This window comes from Chanodichthys erythropterus, chromosome 18, assembly GCF_024489055.1.
Source record: "Chanodichthys erythropterus isolate Z2021 chromosome 18, ASM2448905v1, whole genome shotgun sequence".
Taxonomy (NCBI): Eukaryota; Metazoa; Chordata; class Actinopteri; order Cypriniformes; family Xenocyprididae; genus Chanodichthys; species Chanodichthys erythropterus.
The window spans coordinates 9,141,250-9,159,729 of NC_090238.1; the positions used below are offsets into that span (position 1 = coordinate 9,141,250).

The 18,480-nt window shown below is 47.5% G+C and overlaps 1 protein-coding gene across 1 annotated transcript in view; it reads left to right on the plus strand.

Annotated features, from left to right (window-relative positions):
* kif6 (kinesin family member 6) overlaps positions 1-18,480 on the plus strand; it is a 452,839-nt gene that overhangs the window by 431,155 nt on the left and 3,204 nt on the right. Inside the window, exons 19-20 of the mRNA XM_067366883.1 lie at positions 5,631-5,698; positions 13,928-14,011. Of these exons, the coding sequence (XP_067222984.1) occupies positions 5,631-5,698; positions 13,928-14,011 (152 nt within the window). The remainder of the gene's footprint in view (positions 1-5,630; positions 5,699-13,927; positions 14,012-18,480) is intronic.

Here is an 18,480-nt window from a genome sequence, read left to right on the forward strand (position 1 = left end):
CTCGCCGCCGTCTGAAGAGGCTCCCGCAGCGGACTCGCCTGGACTCGCCGGACGAGGACAGCGCCGGCGCCCTCCCTGACTGCAGCCTCAGCGCCATCGTTGAGCCGCCGCCTCCCGCTTCCCGCTCCCGGCCGCTTCCTGTGCTTCCTTCATTTCAGCGGTTTTTACCGCTTCTAAAAGAGCTTCCGCGGCCCTCGCCGCTCTACAAAGAGCCACCCAACTGCCGTTTTAACAGCACCAGCGTCTCACGATGCCCCGTCACTCATGTGCTACGTGCAGGGCCCCTCTGCACGATAGCGACGGTCACGCTGAGTGCGTCGCCTGCCTGGGCAAGCCCCATGCGGACGGCGCGCTTGCTGGAGACTCATGCCCGCACTGCGAGTGCATGAGTCTCAGTTCCCTGCGCTCGCGGGTCGCCTTCTTCACGGAGGGCGATCTCGCCGCTCGCGCCCTCCCGTCTTCTTCCTCCCGCGAACCGGCCAGGAAGAGACAGCGGGGTAGAGCGACTCAGCGCCCGGAGTTAGACGAGCTCACGCCGGCCCAGCCCCCGCGTGCCTCGCTTTCTCCTCCGAGGGAACCCTCTCCCGTCCTGTTCTCCCGCCCTGAGCAGCGTCCCTCTGCCGAAGCAAGTGACCTCGTCTCATTTGGTGGAACAGACGACGAGCAGGATGACTCCATGTCACTTGCAGCTTCCGAAGGGGAAGGATGGGCTGGCGAGCCGGAAGACACCGCTCCCCCGCCTCCCTTGGAGCCCGTTGAGCACGGCCAGGGCATGGATGCCGAGTTTTTCCGCGTCCTGTCCAGAGCCGTGGAAGAGCTGGACCTCGAATGGGCCCCTCCAGAGGAGCCATCTCGCAGCCGCCTGGACGAATGGTTCCTGCCAGGCCGCCGCCAAGCACCTCGCCAGCGCTCAGCGCCCTTTTTTCCCGAGGTCCACGAGGAGCTCACAAAGTCGTGGCGCGCTCCGTATTCCGCCCGCCTTCACAAGACGCACCGCTCCGCCCTTACTGGCGCCGAAGAAAAGGGTTACGAGCACCTGCCACCCCTAGACGAAGCGGTGGCTGCTCACCTCTGCCCTCCCGCGGCTGTGGGATGGAAGACTAAGAGGGCCCTTCCTTCCAAGCCCTGTCAGACCACCTCTACTCTGGCTGGACGGGCTTACACCTCGGCGGGCCAGGCTGCCTCCGCGCTCCATACTATGGCCATATTTCAAGTTTTCCAGGCCAAACTCCTCCGCTCCCTGGACGAGTCTGGAATTGACGCGCCGGCTTTCAAGGATCTTCGCAGCACCATCGACCTTGCCCTGCGAGCCACGAAGGCCACGGCCCAGGCCATCGGGCGTTCCATGGCCAGCCTGGTAGTTTTGGAGCGCCACCTGTGGCTCAACCTAACGGAGATCAAGGACCTAGACAAGACGGCCTTCTTGGATGCCCCGGTCTCTCCCTCTGGTCTCTTCGGGCCTGCAGTGGACGGCTTTACTGAGCGCTTTACTGCTGCGCAGAAATCGTCTCAGGCTATGAGACATTTCTTGCCGAAGCGCTCCAGCTCTGCTTCTGCATCCAGCCGCCCCAGGACTGCGCCGGCTCAGCAGAACAAGCCAGCCCCACCCGCAACACAGGCGGCGCCACCCCAGGAGCATCGTCAGCGCTCACGCCATCCGAAGCGCCCTCCCTTCCCGAGACGCCAGGGACCCCGGCCCAAGATTGTGCTGGACCCGGTGCCTCCAAAGTCGTCCTGATTCGTCAGGAAGGAAGAGGATGGGGGATCGTCCCTTTGGGACCGGACAGCCCCAAAAGCTCCCACGAGAAATTTCCCCTCCGCCTCGTTTAATTCCGGGCGTGGGAAACATGCTCCAAGTGATAGATGGGCCCACTCCTGTTGCGCCCACCCCAAACGCCATTTTCACGGCAAACAATATTTTACCTCATCTCAAAAAGAGCAAATTTCCTCTTCCACCCCTCTCGGTGTACGCCCCCCTCAACGGCGGTCCGTCATCCGATGTCATTCAACCCCTCGCCACTCGGGCCGAGGCCTGGAGGGCCATCCCCGATGTGTCGGATTGGGTTATGGGGATCGTAACCAAGCGCTACTCGCTCCAGTTTGCAAGACGGCCCCCTCGCTTCGGCGGGGTGCTTCAAACCTCGGTCAATCCAGACGACGCACATGTCCTCCGGGCCGAAGTTATGACATTGCTAAAGAAGGGAGCTGTGGAAATAGTTTCCCCGACAGAGAGCGGGTCAGGCTTTTACAGCCGTTATTTTCTGGTCCCCAAGAAGGATGGTGGTCTCAGACCCATTCTAGATCTCAGACTTTTGAATCACTCCCTCATGAGACGGAAGTTCAAAATGCTGATGCTGAATCAGATCCTTGCGCACATTTGCCCCGAGGACTGGTTCTGCTCGCTGGACCTGAAGGATGCGTACTTTCAAATCCAGATAGCCCCCCATCACAGACGATTCTTGAGATTCGCATACGAGGGGGTGGCATACCAATATACGGTCCTGCCCTTCGGGCTGTCTCTGGCTCCTCGCACTTTCACCAAGTGCATGGACGCGGCGCTTTCCCCTCTGAGGCAGATGGGAATCCGGGTCCTGAATTATCTCGACGACTGGCTCATCCTAGCCCGTTTGCGAGTCGTGCTGGAACACCACAGATCCGTGCTCCTCAGCCATTTACAATGTCTGGGTCTCAGGGTCAACCTAGCCAAGAGCTCGCTATGCCCAACCCAGCGAATTTCGTTTCTGGGGGCAGTTTTCGACTCAGTCCGTATGTCGGCAGTAGTCCTGCCGGAGCGTGCTCTAGCGATTCAGCAGCTCACGGCCTCTATCAAGAACAAAGCCTGTCTCCCTCTGAAGTTTTTCCAGAGGCTACTAGGGCTGATGGCTTCCGCCTCCCCGGTGCTGCAGCTCGGCCTTCTTCGAATGCGGCCTCTTCAGTACTGGTTGAAGTTCCGGGTTCCTCCCAGCGCCTGGCGGCACGGCCGCTTATGTCTCAAGGTCAATCAGGCCTGTCTTCTAGCCCTGAAACCTTGGATGGACCCCATGTGGTTCAAGCGCGGAGTGCCCTTACAGGCGGTCTCACGAAGGACGGTGCTCTCAACGGACGCTTCCAACTCGGGTTGGGGCGCTGTGTGCGAGGGCAGACTGGCCTTCGGCTCGTGGAGTCACGAGGAAAGCCATCTTCACATCAACTGTCTAGAGATGCTAGCAGTGATGAAGGCCCTGCAGTCTTTTCAGACTCACTTGACAGGACGTCATGGTCTAGTCCGGTCGGACAGTATGACGGTGGTGTCATACTTAAACCACCAGGGCGGTCTCTCGTCCAGCCGCTTATGCGCTCTGGCGAAACGTCTCCTGGAATGGGCTCATCCGAGGCTTCAGTCGCTCAGAGCGACTCATGTTCCTGGCAGGAACAATCTGGGCGCAGACATGTTGTCACGGAGCAACATCCCCTCCGACGAGTGGATGCTCCACCCCCAAGTAGTCCTCAAGATTTGGGAGTTCTTCGGGAGGGCAGAGATAGACCTCTTCACCTCAGAAGACAACTCTCATTGCCCAACATTCTTCTCGAAGGAAGTCGATGCTCTGGCCCATACATGGCCCAGCACGCTCCTTTACGCCTTTCCTCCGATCGCACTGATCCCTCAGGTTATCAGGCGCATCGGAGAAGACCAACACAGAGTCCTTCTGGTAGCCCCGCTCTGGAGGAACCAGGTTTGGTCCTCGGAGCTGTTCAAGCTCTCCCTGAGAGCCCCCTGGCCTATTCCCCTGAGACGGGACCTCCTCTCTCAGGCAAACAGAACGATCTGGCACCCACAGCCGGAGCTTTGGGCTCTGCACCTCTGGTCCCTCGATGGGAGCCGTCCATCCTCCCCGGGGACGTTCTAAATACCATTTCTCAGGCTAGAGCTCCGTCCACGAGACGCCTCTACGACCAGAAATGGGCGGTCTTTGTTGATTGGTGTTCCTCACGCAACATAGACCCCGTGGAAAGTGACGTATCCTCCATACTGTCCTTCCTCCAAGAACTCTTAGAAATGGGGCGCACCCCTTCTACTCTTAAGGTTTACGTAGCAGCTATTGCAGCTTTCCATGCTCCCATTGCTGGCCAATCAGTGGGACGTAACGGCCTTGTGATCCTTTTCCTGAGGGGCGCTAGGCGATTGAATCCTCCTCGCCCCCTCACCGTTCCCACTTGGGACCTCTCTCTGATCCTCAGAGCCTTAAAGGGACCCCCCTTTGAGCCAATGGATTCAGTCGATCTCAGACCCTTAACGCTGAAGACCGCTCTGCTACTAGCACTAGCATCAGTTAAGCGCGTTGGCGATTTGCAGGCCCTCTCTGTGAGCCCTGCATGCTTCGAATTTGGGCCAGGAGACTCGAAGGTTGTTCTCAAACCTAAGCATGGCTACGTTCCTAAGGTGCTCTCAACCCCGTTTAGAGCTCAGGTCATCTCGCTCTCTGCTCAAGGGGTCTCCGGTCTCAAAACAGCGCCTCTCCCGTTGGGTAGTGGACGCTATTAACCTGTGCTACTCCTCACTGGGTGCAGACTGCCCCATAGGAGTCAGGGCCCACTCCACTAGAGGAATGGCTTCCTCGTGGGCTTGGTCCAACGGAGTTTCCATTCAGGACATCTGTGAGGCGGCCGGCTGGTCTTCGCTGTCCACTTTTGTTAGATTCTATCATCTCGATGTCCCGACCTTGCAAGCTCGGGTTCTTTCAGTGTGATTTAGCGGCCTCTAGTGAGTTCCGCCTCACACAACCCCAGGAATTATTTCCTTAAAGTGTAACCAGAGAGTTCGATTAAGGCTTTGCCTTCTCGCTTGTTTTCTTGGACCCCCTTCCATGTGTCCAAATTCAGGCTGTATCGTTCCCAGCCGTGGCACGGCGTGGTTGAATTCGTTCCCCATATGCAGTACGAGTGAAGTATCGAAAGGGAACGTACTCGGTTACTAACGTAACCTCGGTTCCCTGAGATACGGAACGAGTACTGCGTCACTTGCCGTGCCACGAGGCTGCGGCTTCAGGGTCATCGCTTCAGTCGATTACACTGAAATCCTATGGCGAAACGCCTGCTTATATAGCCCGTAACCCCACCCATTTCGGCGGGAATATTCGCGCGCTTTGTCGCCATATGCCGCGTCGTCATTGGTTCAACAACTTGTCTATGAGTGAACCAATGACGATGCAGTTACACTGCGTTATTGAAAAAGGCTTCAGCAGCGGGGAAAAAGGGAGACCTTTCCCCATACGCAGTACTCGTTCCGTATCTCAGGGAACCGAGGTTACGTTAGTAACCGAGTACGTTTCTGCGCAAGAGCGCCCTCTGGATTTCAGATGGAGAAGCATTTACTACTGATCACAGAGCCTAACAGCTCTGACAAGCCACGCATTAGATAATCGCAGCCTTTGCCATATCGTGTGCGATTTTTATCGCGATAAATCGTGCAGCCCTACACTAAATATTTTGTATTATTGCCATATCAAATTGATGATACCATGTACTATTTGGCTGTCAAAAAACTAGCTGTCACTAGGTGGGCTATACTATTCAAAATTCTGAACCATATGAAACATATGGGAGACTAGAATTGTTACACTGACATAACGTATATTTGTATTCTTCATCAGGGCCACAGTGCAGAAAACACAGAAAGCAGTCCAAGTCACGTCAGCCCTCTCAGCTGCATGTTTACTAGGTGACAATGTTGTACACACAAACTGTGTGTGTGTGTGTGTGTGTGTGTGTGTGTGTGTGTGTGTGTGTGTGTGTGTGTGTGTGTGTGTGTGTGTGTGTGTGTGTGTGTAGTGGCGAGTGGTGACTTTTAACCGGGTATGCTGTGTGGTGCGTCATGTAAATAAATGTGGCCAATAGAGTTACATTGGATGGGTTTATAGCTAATATGCAAGACGCTCACGTTCTCTCGAGACATTGTTAGTTTACTCATTTGCTTGCTTATGATAAATAGAAACACAGTGAAAAGTATTTCTAATATGTTGGAACTTTTATTGAGAGTAGCCCATTTTTACCTGTGGGGACGTGCCTTCACAAGCTTTTTTGACGTTTGAGTCGGAGGCGCAACATGCGAAAGGTGTGTTTGCAAAAATATGCAGCATTTAAAAATATGCTGGTGTCACATACGTCAACGTATCAGTTTAGGACACAGATCTAAATCAGACACGACAAATAAAAAACACCATGGCGTCAATTTAAATGTATGCCACAAGTACCTTTTAAATTATTTTTAATAATTTAAGTAAAACAATTTGTTGTTACAGTTGCTTACGCAGGAATCACACGACAAAAGGAGATAATATAAGTCTTTACTAGAGAAATCCAACAGATACAGGAGTACACGCAACAACTCATAGCAAACGAGACTGGACAATGAACATGGGTAAAACAGGAACCTAAATACACAGAGTAATAAACCAAGATGACAAACAGCTGTGACAAATGAGTAGTGTCCATGGTGACTGATGATGGCGGAAAAACAGAACAAAGGGGATCATGTGACATAACAGAATGTGACTGAATATGTAACATTACGCCCCCTCCCGGAAAGGCGCATCTTTGATGAAGATGGGATGTAGGTGGTGGTTCGGGAGGCGGACGGCTCACCGGGAGGAGCCAGAATAAAGGAGTCCAGGGTGGTGCAGGAAGTGGTGAAGTTTGGTGGATGACCTTGAACAGGGACAGGCTGATGGTACCCCAGTGCACAACCAGGGTTGTTCTCCACGGCGACGTCGCTGGAGGGAGGAGATGAGGTGGAAGACAGCTAGATGACTTCATGGCAATGACAGGAGGCGATGTCGACGTGGGAGCCCACCGCGTAGCCCCAGAGCCGATGCTGCGACCAGACACTGAAGCCCTCTGCGACTGCGACGGAGCCGCAGTGACGACCCCCTGAGGTAGAGCTGGGGCGACCGAGGGTGGAGGTGGAGCCTGAGGGAGGGCGGAGCTAACCACAGCTGAAGGGGTGGAGGGCCGGAGGGCAGAGGACCGTAAGTCCGTGGCGTAGGTTGAGTGGAGTCCGACCGAAGCCGAGCCGACGTACCAAGGGAGTCCAGCGAAGCTGAAGGTCCGATGGTCACTGGTGACACAGGGTGGAAGGAGCGCAGGCGTGGGAGTCAGGGCATCGGGTCGAGGTGGACTGGAGCATGCAGAGGTTAAAGGCGGAGCCAAGGACTCCCGAAGCCCTGGAGGAGATGACTCCCAGGAGTCCAACGATGTAACCACGCCACTGAGGAGAGGTAGAGGTGGAACAGAGGGGCTGATGGGAGACAGTGAAGACAGGGTAGCAAAACTGGTTGGGGACTGAAGATGGTCTTGCATGGTAGAACAGATATCCATATGAAAAAAAAAAAAAAACAGTCTCAGTCATTTTGGAGTGGAGGTGGGAGAGGGAGGATGGGTGGGGACAGAGAACTTGGGACATGATAAACAGATTCCAACAATAGATCCAAGGGTTCAGTATCTCCAAAATGACATAGATCCCATGCAGTTTCCAAAAACTCACTCTCAGTGGCAGGAGGGTGGATAGGGCTCACTTCCATGCCCTCAATGTCCACTAGAACTACCTCGGCGGTGGATGTAGCAGCCGGCTCGCACACCTGGTCAGACTCGTGGTGCTCAGGCTCCCTCGCGTTGTTCGGCTCGGTCGCTCCAACAGGCGCTGGCTCAAACGTCGCGGTAGAGTTACTCACGTGGTCTGCGGTGGGCTCAAGTTGTAGATCCTCGCCATCTGGGTGGTCTTGTTGTGCACTGGGTCGTGAGTGGGGCTGGCGTCATCGTCGAGTGTCCAGCACCCACTCCACGAATTCCTGGAGGCTCCCCTGAGGACCCTTCCAAGATAACTGTGCTTTTGTAGAGCTGTTGAGTCCGGCGATCAGGAACGAGCACAGGATGTCATCCGGGAAGGTGTCAAGAGGGGCTAGGAACAAATAATCCGTTAGGTGTTCCTCGAGGGAGTGAGTTCCATGTTCAAGGCACATTAGCAAAACGGGTGCAATGTCCATGGTGCCAACAGGGAGAAACAAAACTGAAAACAAAACACTGAACACGAAAAGAGAAAAGAAAAAAAAAAAGACTTTTATAAGCACAATGCTTACAATCACTTTTGTTGGGTCCGGTCTTCTGTTGCAGTTGCTTACGCAGGAATCACACGACGAAGTAGATAGGAGATAATATAAGTCGTTACTAGAGAAATCCAACAGATACAGGAGTACACACAACACAACTCATAGCAAACGAGACCGGACAATGAACATGGGTAAAACAGGAACCTAAATACACAGAGCAATAAACCAAGATGACAAACAGCTGTGACAAATGAGTAGTGTCCATGGTGACTGATGATGGCGGGAAAACAGAACAAAGGGGATCATGTGATATAACAAACAGAACGTGACTGAATATGTAACATTAGTAGCCTATTATAAAAAAAAAATGTAATTATAATAAATATAAGTAGGCTATAATAAATAAAAATATCAGTAGGCTTTAAAAAAAATCGGTTCTTCTATCAGTTCTTTAAAAAAAGTTGAAATTATGCAAACACAAAAACTATATCGATTAACATCCTTAAACTATTTCATTAAGTTTTCATTAAAAAAATCTCTATGGAGAAAATGAAATACTCTGAAAATAGTTTTAGTTATGATTTTTTTTCCCCCCATTTGGCTAAGTCTAGTTAGACTAAATACAATGTGCGATCAGTACGTAGAGAGCGCTCATACATGATTTGTTTGCCCATCAATATAACGGATTCACACGTGCTTCTGTACGTCACCGCAATCGTCTTTACTTTGATTGCAATCCTAATCCATCAAAACTTTCATAGCAAGAATCTGGTTTGCTTTATCCAGCCAAGAAACATAGTTTTCATATCATCTGGCCATACAGCATGTTTCGAAGTTCTGTTCAGACAGGAACAGCGCGATGCGGGAGGGCTCACGCTCTTCAGATACAATGACACAATATGACAGAGAGTTTGTGTTTTAAAGTGAAACAGACACTGGAATGAATAATTCTCTTAGCCATCTCTGATATAACCAGCATGGACTTTTAAGATCATCTAACTGCTTGATGTAAATTACATTATGACGTAAATTTACATGCTTCCGTAATTATTTTTGTGTTAAATGCTTTAAATTATTTTAATGCGTTAAGGATTTTGAATTAATCATATGCGCTAACGTTGACAGCCCTAATAAATATATATATACAGTGCTGCTCGAAAGTTTGTGAACCCCTTGCAGAATCTGTGAAAATGTGAATACTTTTAACAAAATAAGAGGGATCATACAAAATGCATGTTATTTTTTATTTAGTACTGTCCTGAGTAAGATATTAAAAATAAAAATGTTTACATATGGTCCATAAGACAAAGAAAAAAATGTATAAGCATGCTTCCGTAATTATTTTTGTGTATGTATATATATATATATATATATATATATATATATATATATATATATATATATATATATATATATATATATATATATATATTAGGGCTGTCAACGTTAACACATATGATTAATTCAAAATCCTTAACGAATTAAAATAATAACGTTAACATTGACAACCCTAATATATATATATATATATATATATATATATATATATATATATATATATATATATATATATATATATATATAAATTTTTCTTATTTTGTTTAAATACCTTTTTTTATTATTATTATTATTATTATTATTATTTAGTATTGCCCTTTGGAAGACACTTAAATGTTTGCCAGAAGACAAATTAAGTACAATATTCCTTGATATTCGAATGTTTGAACCTTTTTTAATAGTTGTGTTTGAGTCCCTCAGTTGTCCTCAGTGTGAAATAGTGTAGTTTTTGGCAGCCTGTTTTAATCTTTGTGTCAAGCTGTCATTTTAGTTTTTATTAGTTTTAGTCACGTTCATACTCATTTTAGTCTAGTCAAGTTTTAGTTGACTAAAAGTCTGAGCATTTTAGTCTTATTTTGAGATGTCTTGAGATGTCTTTTAACCCTTTAAGACCTGAAGGCTTTTTAGAGGGGTTTTTTTTCTGAGCACCATACACAAAAGTAACTCCAAAACTGTAGCAAGGAGAGTCAAAAGGTAGGTATCATTGATAGAAAACTGATATTTAATTTTTTAGAAAATATAAATTACATTTGGACATTTTCATGCTGAAAAACTGCTGATAAAAGACAAAAAATATATATAATTTTTTTTTTTTATAATTTTAAATTTTTTTTATTTGACATGGAATAACTCAGTAAGGCAATAAAATCACAGAAAATGTATTTTTTGGTGATGCTCTTCTACATATGAGCTGCATCTGGTTCAAATTTTGTGGTGATAGCATAGAGTAGTTGTTATTCATTTTTTCGCAGCTAGATGGTGCCCACGGGCAGTAAACTCTGGTTTAGAGGCACTTCTCAGCACTCTTTAGGAGTTTTTCAAAATGGTTAGATGCATTAAAGAGCTGAGTTTCTAAGCTTTAAGATGATCCCTATTTTGTGTTATTCCACATTGGAAAATGAACATGGAAGGTTCCAGGAACATTGGATACACACTGCATCCGGAAAGATCAGAGACATGTTTTTACATCATTCTGTGAGTAATATCTTGCGATCAACACAATATATTATGTTGATTTTGGATTCATTTTAATCGTGAGAATCTGCTTTAAATAATGATGTGCATTTTCTATGATCTGTGCATTTTTCATGAAGTTATGAGCATGTGAAATCTACATATTTCCCTATGTATCGGTCCCTTTCTCTGTGTCAGACTTAACTTTGTTTGTTGTCATTTACGCTAACTCACCGCATCTTCTAAATAATGCCGCGAATGGGGCTTGAGGAAGTAATGTCGACTGTGTCTGCGCAGTGCAACCTGATGCAGCCACTGAAGTGAGACACAGGAAACAGAAATACTGCAAAATAATAATAACAACACGACAAAACGAGACGAAATAATGTTATATTTTTGGTCAATGAAAATGAAGAGACATTTTAGCATAGTTTTTATGTTGTAAACCACATTTAGTCTTGTTTTTATTCATCAACAATATTGCATTATACATTTAATTATAGTCATCGTCACATGACCAGCATTTACGTTGCATCTCGTCAAAGACTATAGAATAACACAAGACGTGTCACTCGTATTGTTTTGAATGGGAGAAAGTGCAACGCGCAATATGGCGGAATAAGTCCCGCCTTCTAAATAAGAGCCAATCGCCAATTGGTAAAGTCATGCGCACTGCAGCGGCCGTTAGAAGCTCCGGTTTCTATAGAAACAGTCAGACGCGCACCTCCGAAATGAAGTTGAAGCAGAGATTGTATATAATGGGGAGATAAGAGGGTCTGTATCTCTTACTATTGGAGAAAGCGTAATGGCTAACTTAATCACGTGTGGCACCTCTCAGCCTATCACGTAATGGCAGTGACATCAGTCGCAACTGCCTTCTCTTAAAAAAATACATTTTTATCAAGCTAAAATCTACATATAGTTCCCAAAAAAGTATTGTTTAGTGTAAAACATTCTGAAGATTGGCAAACAGGCCATTAATTAATTGATTAGCTATTTCCCCATAAAAGCTGTTTAAAGGTGCTCTAAGCGATCCTGGGTGGAGTAATTTCCTGTTGAGGTTCGAAGTGTTGTCAAACAAAACAGAGGCTAGCTAGACCTCCCTCCTCCTCCCCCTCCCCTCCGTGCTTCCTGAAACAGTCATGAACGTGCATTTAAAATCATTCTTGTGGGTTATTGGCTGGAGCATGTTTATTATGTTTTGTGGTCCAGACTGCACCAGTTTGTTTTTGTTGCCATTTTTGGAGCTTGTGGCGACTACAGAGACCGCATTTTTTTACAGTGTGTTCAGGGGACAGCCAGCTAGCGGATAGTGATAGTGGATAGTGAGGAGATGTTTGCTGTATGTGACAAAAAATGTTTTGGCCTAAAAATGCATGACATCACTTAGAGCACCTTTCATCAGTGTAGTGAAGCCTCTCATCCATTGAATTAAAAAAACAGCCTCTGGTCTCATTCCCTGCATACCGCGGGGGGCGGAGCTTTAGCATTAGCTGTTACGCTTTTTCAGCTAAAGGTTGCAGGCTTGCCTTCCAGTGGCTTTGGTTGAAGAGACATGCATTTAGGACTGCGCATTAGCCTGATCCAGCCTGAATAATACAGGTTTTTTGTCATGATTCAAGCATTTGGAAACAAAATTTATGAGACAATTGTTGTCAGATTTCCTTGGTTATTTCAAATATGATATTTAATCAAAAGCTTGGTGAACAGCTTTGGAGAATTTGGTGTTTCCCCATTCAAAGAGATAGGAGCTGCACTTAAATGCCCGACGAGTGAATTGACTTGTCTTAAAGGGACTTTGGTCTCGTCTCGTTTTCGTCATATAATAAAGGTTCGTTGACAACGATATTTAGTCATAATTTTCATTGATGAAAGCAACACTAGTGTGAAAAAATGGATCTCATCATACAGTCACTGCTGGAAATGGTTCAAATATGTAAAAGATGCTGGAAAACTGAAGAATATTTGGGACCTGGAGGATTTTTTTGAAGAATATTGGGCAGTTTAACTGCTCAGGACAAACAAGCGACTCATGAACAACTATCACAAAATATAAAAACAGTCGTGGATCATCCAGGTAATAACAGTATTACAGTTTTTTACAGACGCTAGGACACATTTCTCAATACTTAGGTCACTTTTGCAAAACTCTTCACACAGTGAGCACAACAGAAGTCTATGTGGGCTAAACTGAGGATCAATTATCATTGCTTTGGCACAAAATGCATTCAATGACTACATCTCTCAAATTTCATGAATTCTTTTCTCACTCAGACACAACAACTGCCAAAACTCTTTGTATGTACAGACCGATTTGCACATGCTTACATACTGTTTTCAAAACTGTTAAACTTGTGTTCAAAACAAAAACATAATACAAAACTCAATAAGACAGCAATTTGCTACATTCCTACAGTAATATTTTAATGAAATATATTTTAAATCTTAAAATCAAATGCTATGAAAACAATTGAATTGTATCTGTATCAGTGGATGGTGTGTATAAAAATTCTTGTATTTTGGAATTATACAAAAAATATAAAAATAAATAAACAACATAAAATATTGACGAATTCTGCATCATGTCTGATTCATTCCAGTAACATATATTGCAGTGAATTATAAACAGAGATGTGTCCTTGTTTTACACAAGAAAACATTGTATAATGCTACATGTTGTTAGTGTTTTTCAGGTCATTGTTTTGTGGGTGACAGAGTGTGTTTGTCGGCTGTCAACCTTTGCTAGTGTTCTGAAAGAATGAGTTGATTTGAGACCTGAATGAAGTGTTTTGGTAGTTGTAGTGCATTTTGAATGTGAAATTAACTGCTTTGCCAAGATGAAAGTAGGTTAGGAGAACTGTGTGAAGAGTTTTGCAAAAGTGACCTAAGTATTGAGAAATGTGTCCTAGCATCTGTAAAAAACTGTAAGAATCAAGGGTTCATAAACTCATGAATTGGTTCATATTTATAAATTCAGATATTTTTTTTTTTTGTCCTGTGGACTTTATGTAAACCTTGTTTGTAAAAAATATCTTACTCAGGACAGTACTAAATAAAAAATGACATGCATTTTGTATGATCCCTCTTATTTTGTTAAAATTTTTGTGAAGTGGTTCACAAACATTTAAGCAGCACCGTGTGTGTGTGTGTGTGTGTGTGTGTGTGTGTGTGTGTGTGTGTGTGTGTGTGTGTGTGTGTGTGTGTGTGTGTGTGTGTGTGTGTGTGTGTGTGTGTGCGTCTCCGTGTGCGTGTGTGTGTGTCTTTGTCTTTTCATTATTATTGTGACCAGTAATGTTTTTGCAAAGGGTCATTTACCAAGGGTCATTTTTATTCAGGAACAATAGTCCAAAAGTTGATGACACTGATTCTCAGGAGAGAAGACAAAGGGAACAGACATCTTTCTCTTCCAGAGAGCAGAGGTAAGAGATATGATTCTACATAAATAAGTTTATATAAGTTAAGATTCAGGGATGTAAAGTGATGGATTGCACTTAGATCTTCTACTCACTTGCTCTTAACTGTGCCTCGGTGTCGCTATAAATCAAAGGGTGATCGGACCTTTTCTGTGGCTGGGCCCAAGCTTTGGAATGGTCTTCCCTATCATGTGTGGTCTGCTCCTTCATTGGACATTTTTAAATCTACTCTTAAATCGTATTTTTATTCTTTAGCATTTGGAAACCTGTAATTATTTTTGTGTAGATCTTCTTTGTAATTTGTACAGCACTTTGGATCAATCTATGTTGTGTTTAAATGTGCTTTATAAATAAATGTTGTTGTAAATGTTGTAATGTATTGGAGTAAAGAGTACATATACTTATTCAAAAATGTAGAGAGTAAAAGTTGCTAATATCTTTGATTCTCAAAATACAATGTTGACAAAAACATACTTAAGGCAAGACACCTCAGGTGGATAGGGTAAAAAAATAACTAATAGTTATCACTATATTTCCCAATTGATTGCTTATATTAAGAATTGAAAAAAAAAAAAAAAAAAAAATGGTCTTACAAGTTTTCTGAAATGTTATGTTTAAATATGACTGTTATATAGGTTCACTGACCATTACATAATCAGTCTAAACAAGTATCTCTTTATTTAAGTGAGGATAACAGCTTATCCACAAGCAAGCCACAGAATAATGTACCATACCCAGATGAATAGGGTAAAAAAAAAAACACTAATATTTATCACTATATTTCCCCGATTGATTGCTTATATTAAGAATTGTAAACATTTTTTTGTCTTACATACATACATTTATAGAACAAAAATCTGAACGTTGGATGAAGTCAGGTTCTTTTCTTTTTCTTTCTTTCTTTTTTTTGTGTTGATATATTCGAGTCAACGGTTATTACAGAGTGGATTTTGGATATCTCTTTTTACAATACTGGATATCTCTTAAAAAAACAGCCAGAAAAAAAAAAAAAAAAAAATTAGGATTAAAATGTTTTATAAAATCAGGCAAATTATATATACGAGCAAACCCCTCTGTAAAAACCTTCAGAATATAGATAAGAATAAAACGTCTCGGTTACGTATGTAACCCTCGTTCCCTGGAGGAGGGAACGGAGACGTACGTCAGTAGTGACCGACGAATTGGGATATCGCTTAGAGAGCCCTATCATCTTCGTGTAAACTAAAACAAGCCAATGGAATTGGCGTGCGATATTTGCATAATGCGCACCGCCCCCGACAGGTGTATATAAATAGGAAGCAGATGCAATCGCACTCTGTTTTTCGCTGAGGAGACAACTGGTGTCCGCACTACAGCGAGGGTACAGAAACTGTGGAGACGGGACGTACGTCTCCGTTCCCTCCTTCAGGGAACGAGGGTTACATACGTAACCGAGACGTTCCCTTTCAGTCGGTCACGTTCGACGTACGTCAGTAGTGACCGACGAATTGGGATCCCAACTAAAGCGCCACAGTTACGAAACCCCTTCCAGTGCCCAGCACAAGCTCAGCCGCCCATAGCACCGGCTGGCGGTGAAGGGGGCGAGCTTACACCGAGAGAGTCTACTGCTGTCTAACCACTACCCACTAAGTAAACTAGACACACTGGGGAAGCGAACCCGTGAGGGACGCTGCGGAAACCACTACCTACCCAATGGGGGAGGAGTTTACGTGGGAATACACACATGGACTGGCCCGGGGGGGCAGTACGCATATGGAGTCCCTGGGATGGCTCCACCTGGTTAGGGGGAGACTCATCTGACAGGTGACAGCAGAGCTGGCTCTGCTAAGGGAAAGACACGGACTCGGCCCGTAGGGAGTTTTAAACCGTGGAAAATACACATATGGGACCGCTCACGTAGAGGGGTCACGACATATGGGCCCCAGCCAACAGACAGTGTCAGCGACGGATGTAGGCCTGGCATCAGACACTCCGCAATGTCCGAGCCGAAGGGGGAGGCGGAGGAACTCGACAGGGTTCGCCAGCGGGGAACACGACTGGAGTGAAAGTATGCACGTATCCGGCCAGTGGCGGGAATGGCATTGCAAGCCGACACTTAGAGCGGGTACAACACGTCTACCGACTAGTGGATGCGAGTACACGCGAGGATACCGGCTCTACACGTAGGCTATAAAACCTAGCGAACGTGTTAGGTGTCGCCCAGCCCGCAGCTCTACAGATATCTGTCAGCGAGGCGCCATGAGCCAGCGCCCAGGAAGAGGCCACCCCTCTGGTGGAGTGGGCTCTCAACCCGAGCGGGCAAGGCACGCCCTGGGATTCGTACGCCAAGGCGATGGCATCCACTATCCAGTGGGCCATCCTCTACTTGGAGACAGCCTTTCCCTTCTGCTGGCCTCCGTAACAGATGAAGAGCTGATCTGAGGTCCTGAAGCTTCGCGTTCTGTCCACGTAAACGCGCGCGGATGGGACAGAGCAAAGCTAGGGCTGGGTCTGCCTCCGCTTGCAGGTCCACTACCTGATCTCTGAAGGGAGTGGTAGGAACCTTGGGCACGTATCCAGGCCGGGGTCTCAGGATGACGTGAGAAGCACCGGGCCCGAATTCTAGGCACGTTTCGTCGACTGAAAATGCATGCAGATCCCCTACCCTCTTCAGGGAAGCCAATGCAACCAGAAGAACCGTCTTAAGAGACATTAGTTTCAGGTCGACTGATTGCAAAGGTTCGAAGGGATGACCCCGGAGAGCTGTGAGAACCAGGGTCAAATCCCAAGAGGGTACGGAGGAAGGGCGAGGAGGATTCAGTCTCCTGGCCCCCCTCAGGAATCTGACGATCAGATCGTGTTTCCCCAGGGACTTACCCTCAACTGCATGGTGATGTGCGGCAATGGCGGCAACATACACCTTGAGGGTGGAGGGAGACAGCCTTCGCTCCAACCCATCTTGCAGAAAGGAAAGCACGGATCCGACCGAACATGATCGGGGGTCCTCTCGGCGAGAGGCGCACCATTCGACGAACAGGTTCCACTTCAGCGCGTAGAGATTCCTAGTGGAAGGAGCTCTAGCGGAAGTGATAGTGTCTACGACCGCTTGCGGGAGATCACTCAGAACCTCCGCATCCCGTCCAGGGACCACACGTGGAGGTTCCACAGATCGGGACGCGGGTGCCACAGGGTGCCCCGTCTCTGAGTCAGGGGGTCCTTCCTCAGAGGAATCGGCCAGGGAGGTGCTGTCACGAGGAGAATGAGGTCTCAGAATCAGGTCCGAGTGGGCCAGTACGGAGCCACTAACAGAACCTGCTCCCCGTCCTCCCTGACCTTGCACATGAGTTGTGCGAGAAGGCTCACTGGGGGAAACGCATGTTTGCGCAGACCCGGGGGCCAGCTGTGTGCCAGGGCATCCGTGCCGAGCGTGCCGCCGGTCAGGGAATAAAACCACTGGCGGAGGGCAGTTTCCGGGGAGGCAAGCAGGACTACCTGGGCCTCGCCGAAACGCTGCCAAATCAGCTGGACCGCCTGGGGGTGGAGCCGCCACTCGCCCGCAAGTAGATGCAGCCGTGACAGCTCGTCGGCTGCACGGTTGAGCACACCTGAGACACGAGTGGCCCGAAGGGACCTCAGATCCTTCTGACTCCACAACAAGAGATGGCGGGCGAGTTGCAACATGCGACGGAAGCGTAGACCACCTTGACGGTAGGTGTACGCAACGGCCGCAGTGCTTAGTGAGCGGACTAAAACGTGCTTGCCTGACAACAGCTCCTTGAAGCGGGCCAGCGCAAGACGAACCGCTAGCAACTCGAGGCAATTGGTATGCCAATGCAGCTGAGGCCCCGTCCAAAGACCTGTCACTGCATGCCCGTTGTACGTGGCCCCCCATCCCGTGGCAGAGACATCTGTGGAGACCACAGCGTGCCTGGACACTCGTTCGAGGGGTACTCCGGCCCACAGGAACGAAGGGTTCAACCACCGGACAAGGGTGCGACGGCAGCTCAGTGTCACGGGGACACGGAGCGTGCCGCACTGCCACGCCCATCTCGGGACCCGGCCGCGGAGCCAGTGTTGAAGCGGTCTCATATGAAGCAATCCGAGCGGCGTTACCGCGGCTGCAGATGCCATATGCCACAGGAGCCTCTGAAAATCTTTCAGTGGAGCCGCTGTCCTGCACTTGAGCGAGCTCAGGCAGTTCAACACCGACTGGACGCGCACCTCGGTGAGACGCGCAGTCCGTGCGACCGAGTCTAGCTCGAGACCGAAACAAGAGATCCTCTACCCGGGGGCGAGTTTGCTCTTGTCCCAGTTGACCTGAAGACCCAACCGGTTGGGAGCTACAACCATGTCGGGTAGGACTTTGTACTGACATGCCCGACCCTCGAACGCAGACCGACCTAGGAAGGGTCTGTGTCGAGGCAGAATCGAGACATGAAAGTATGCGTCCTTCAGGTCTATTGCTGCAAACCAATCCTGGGGACGGTCCAGGATTG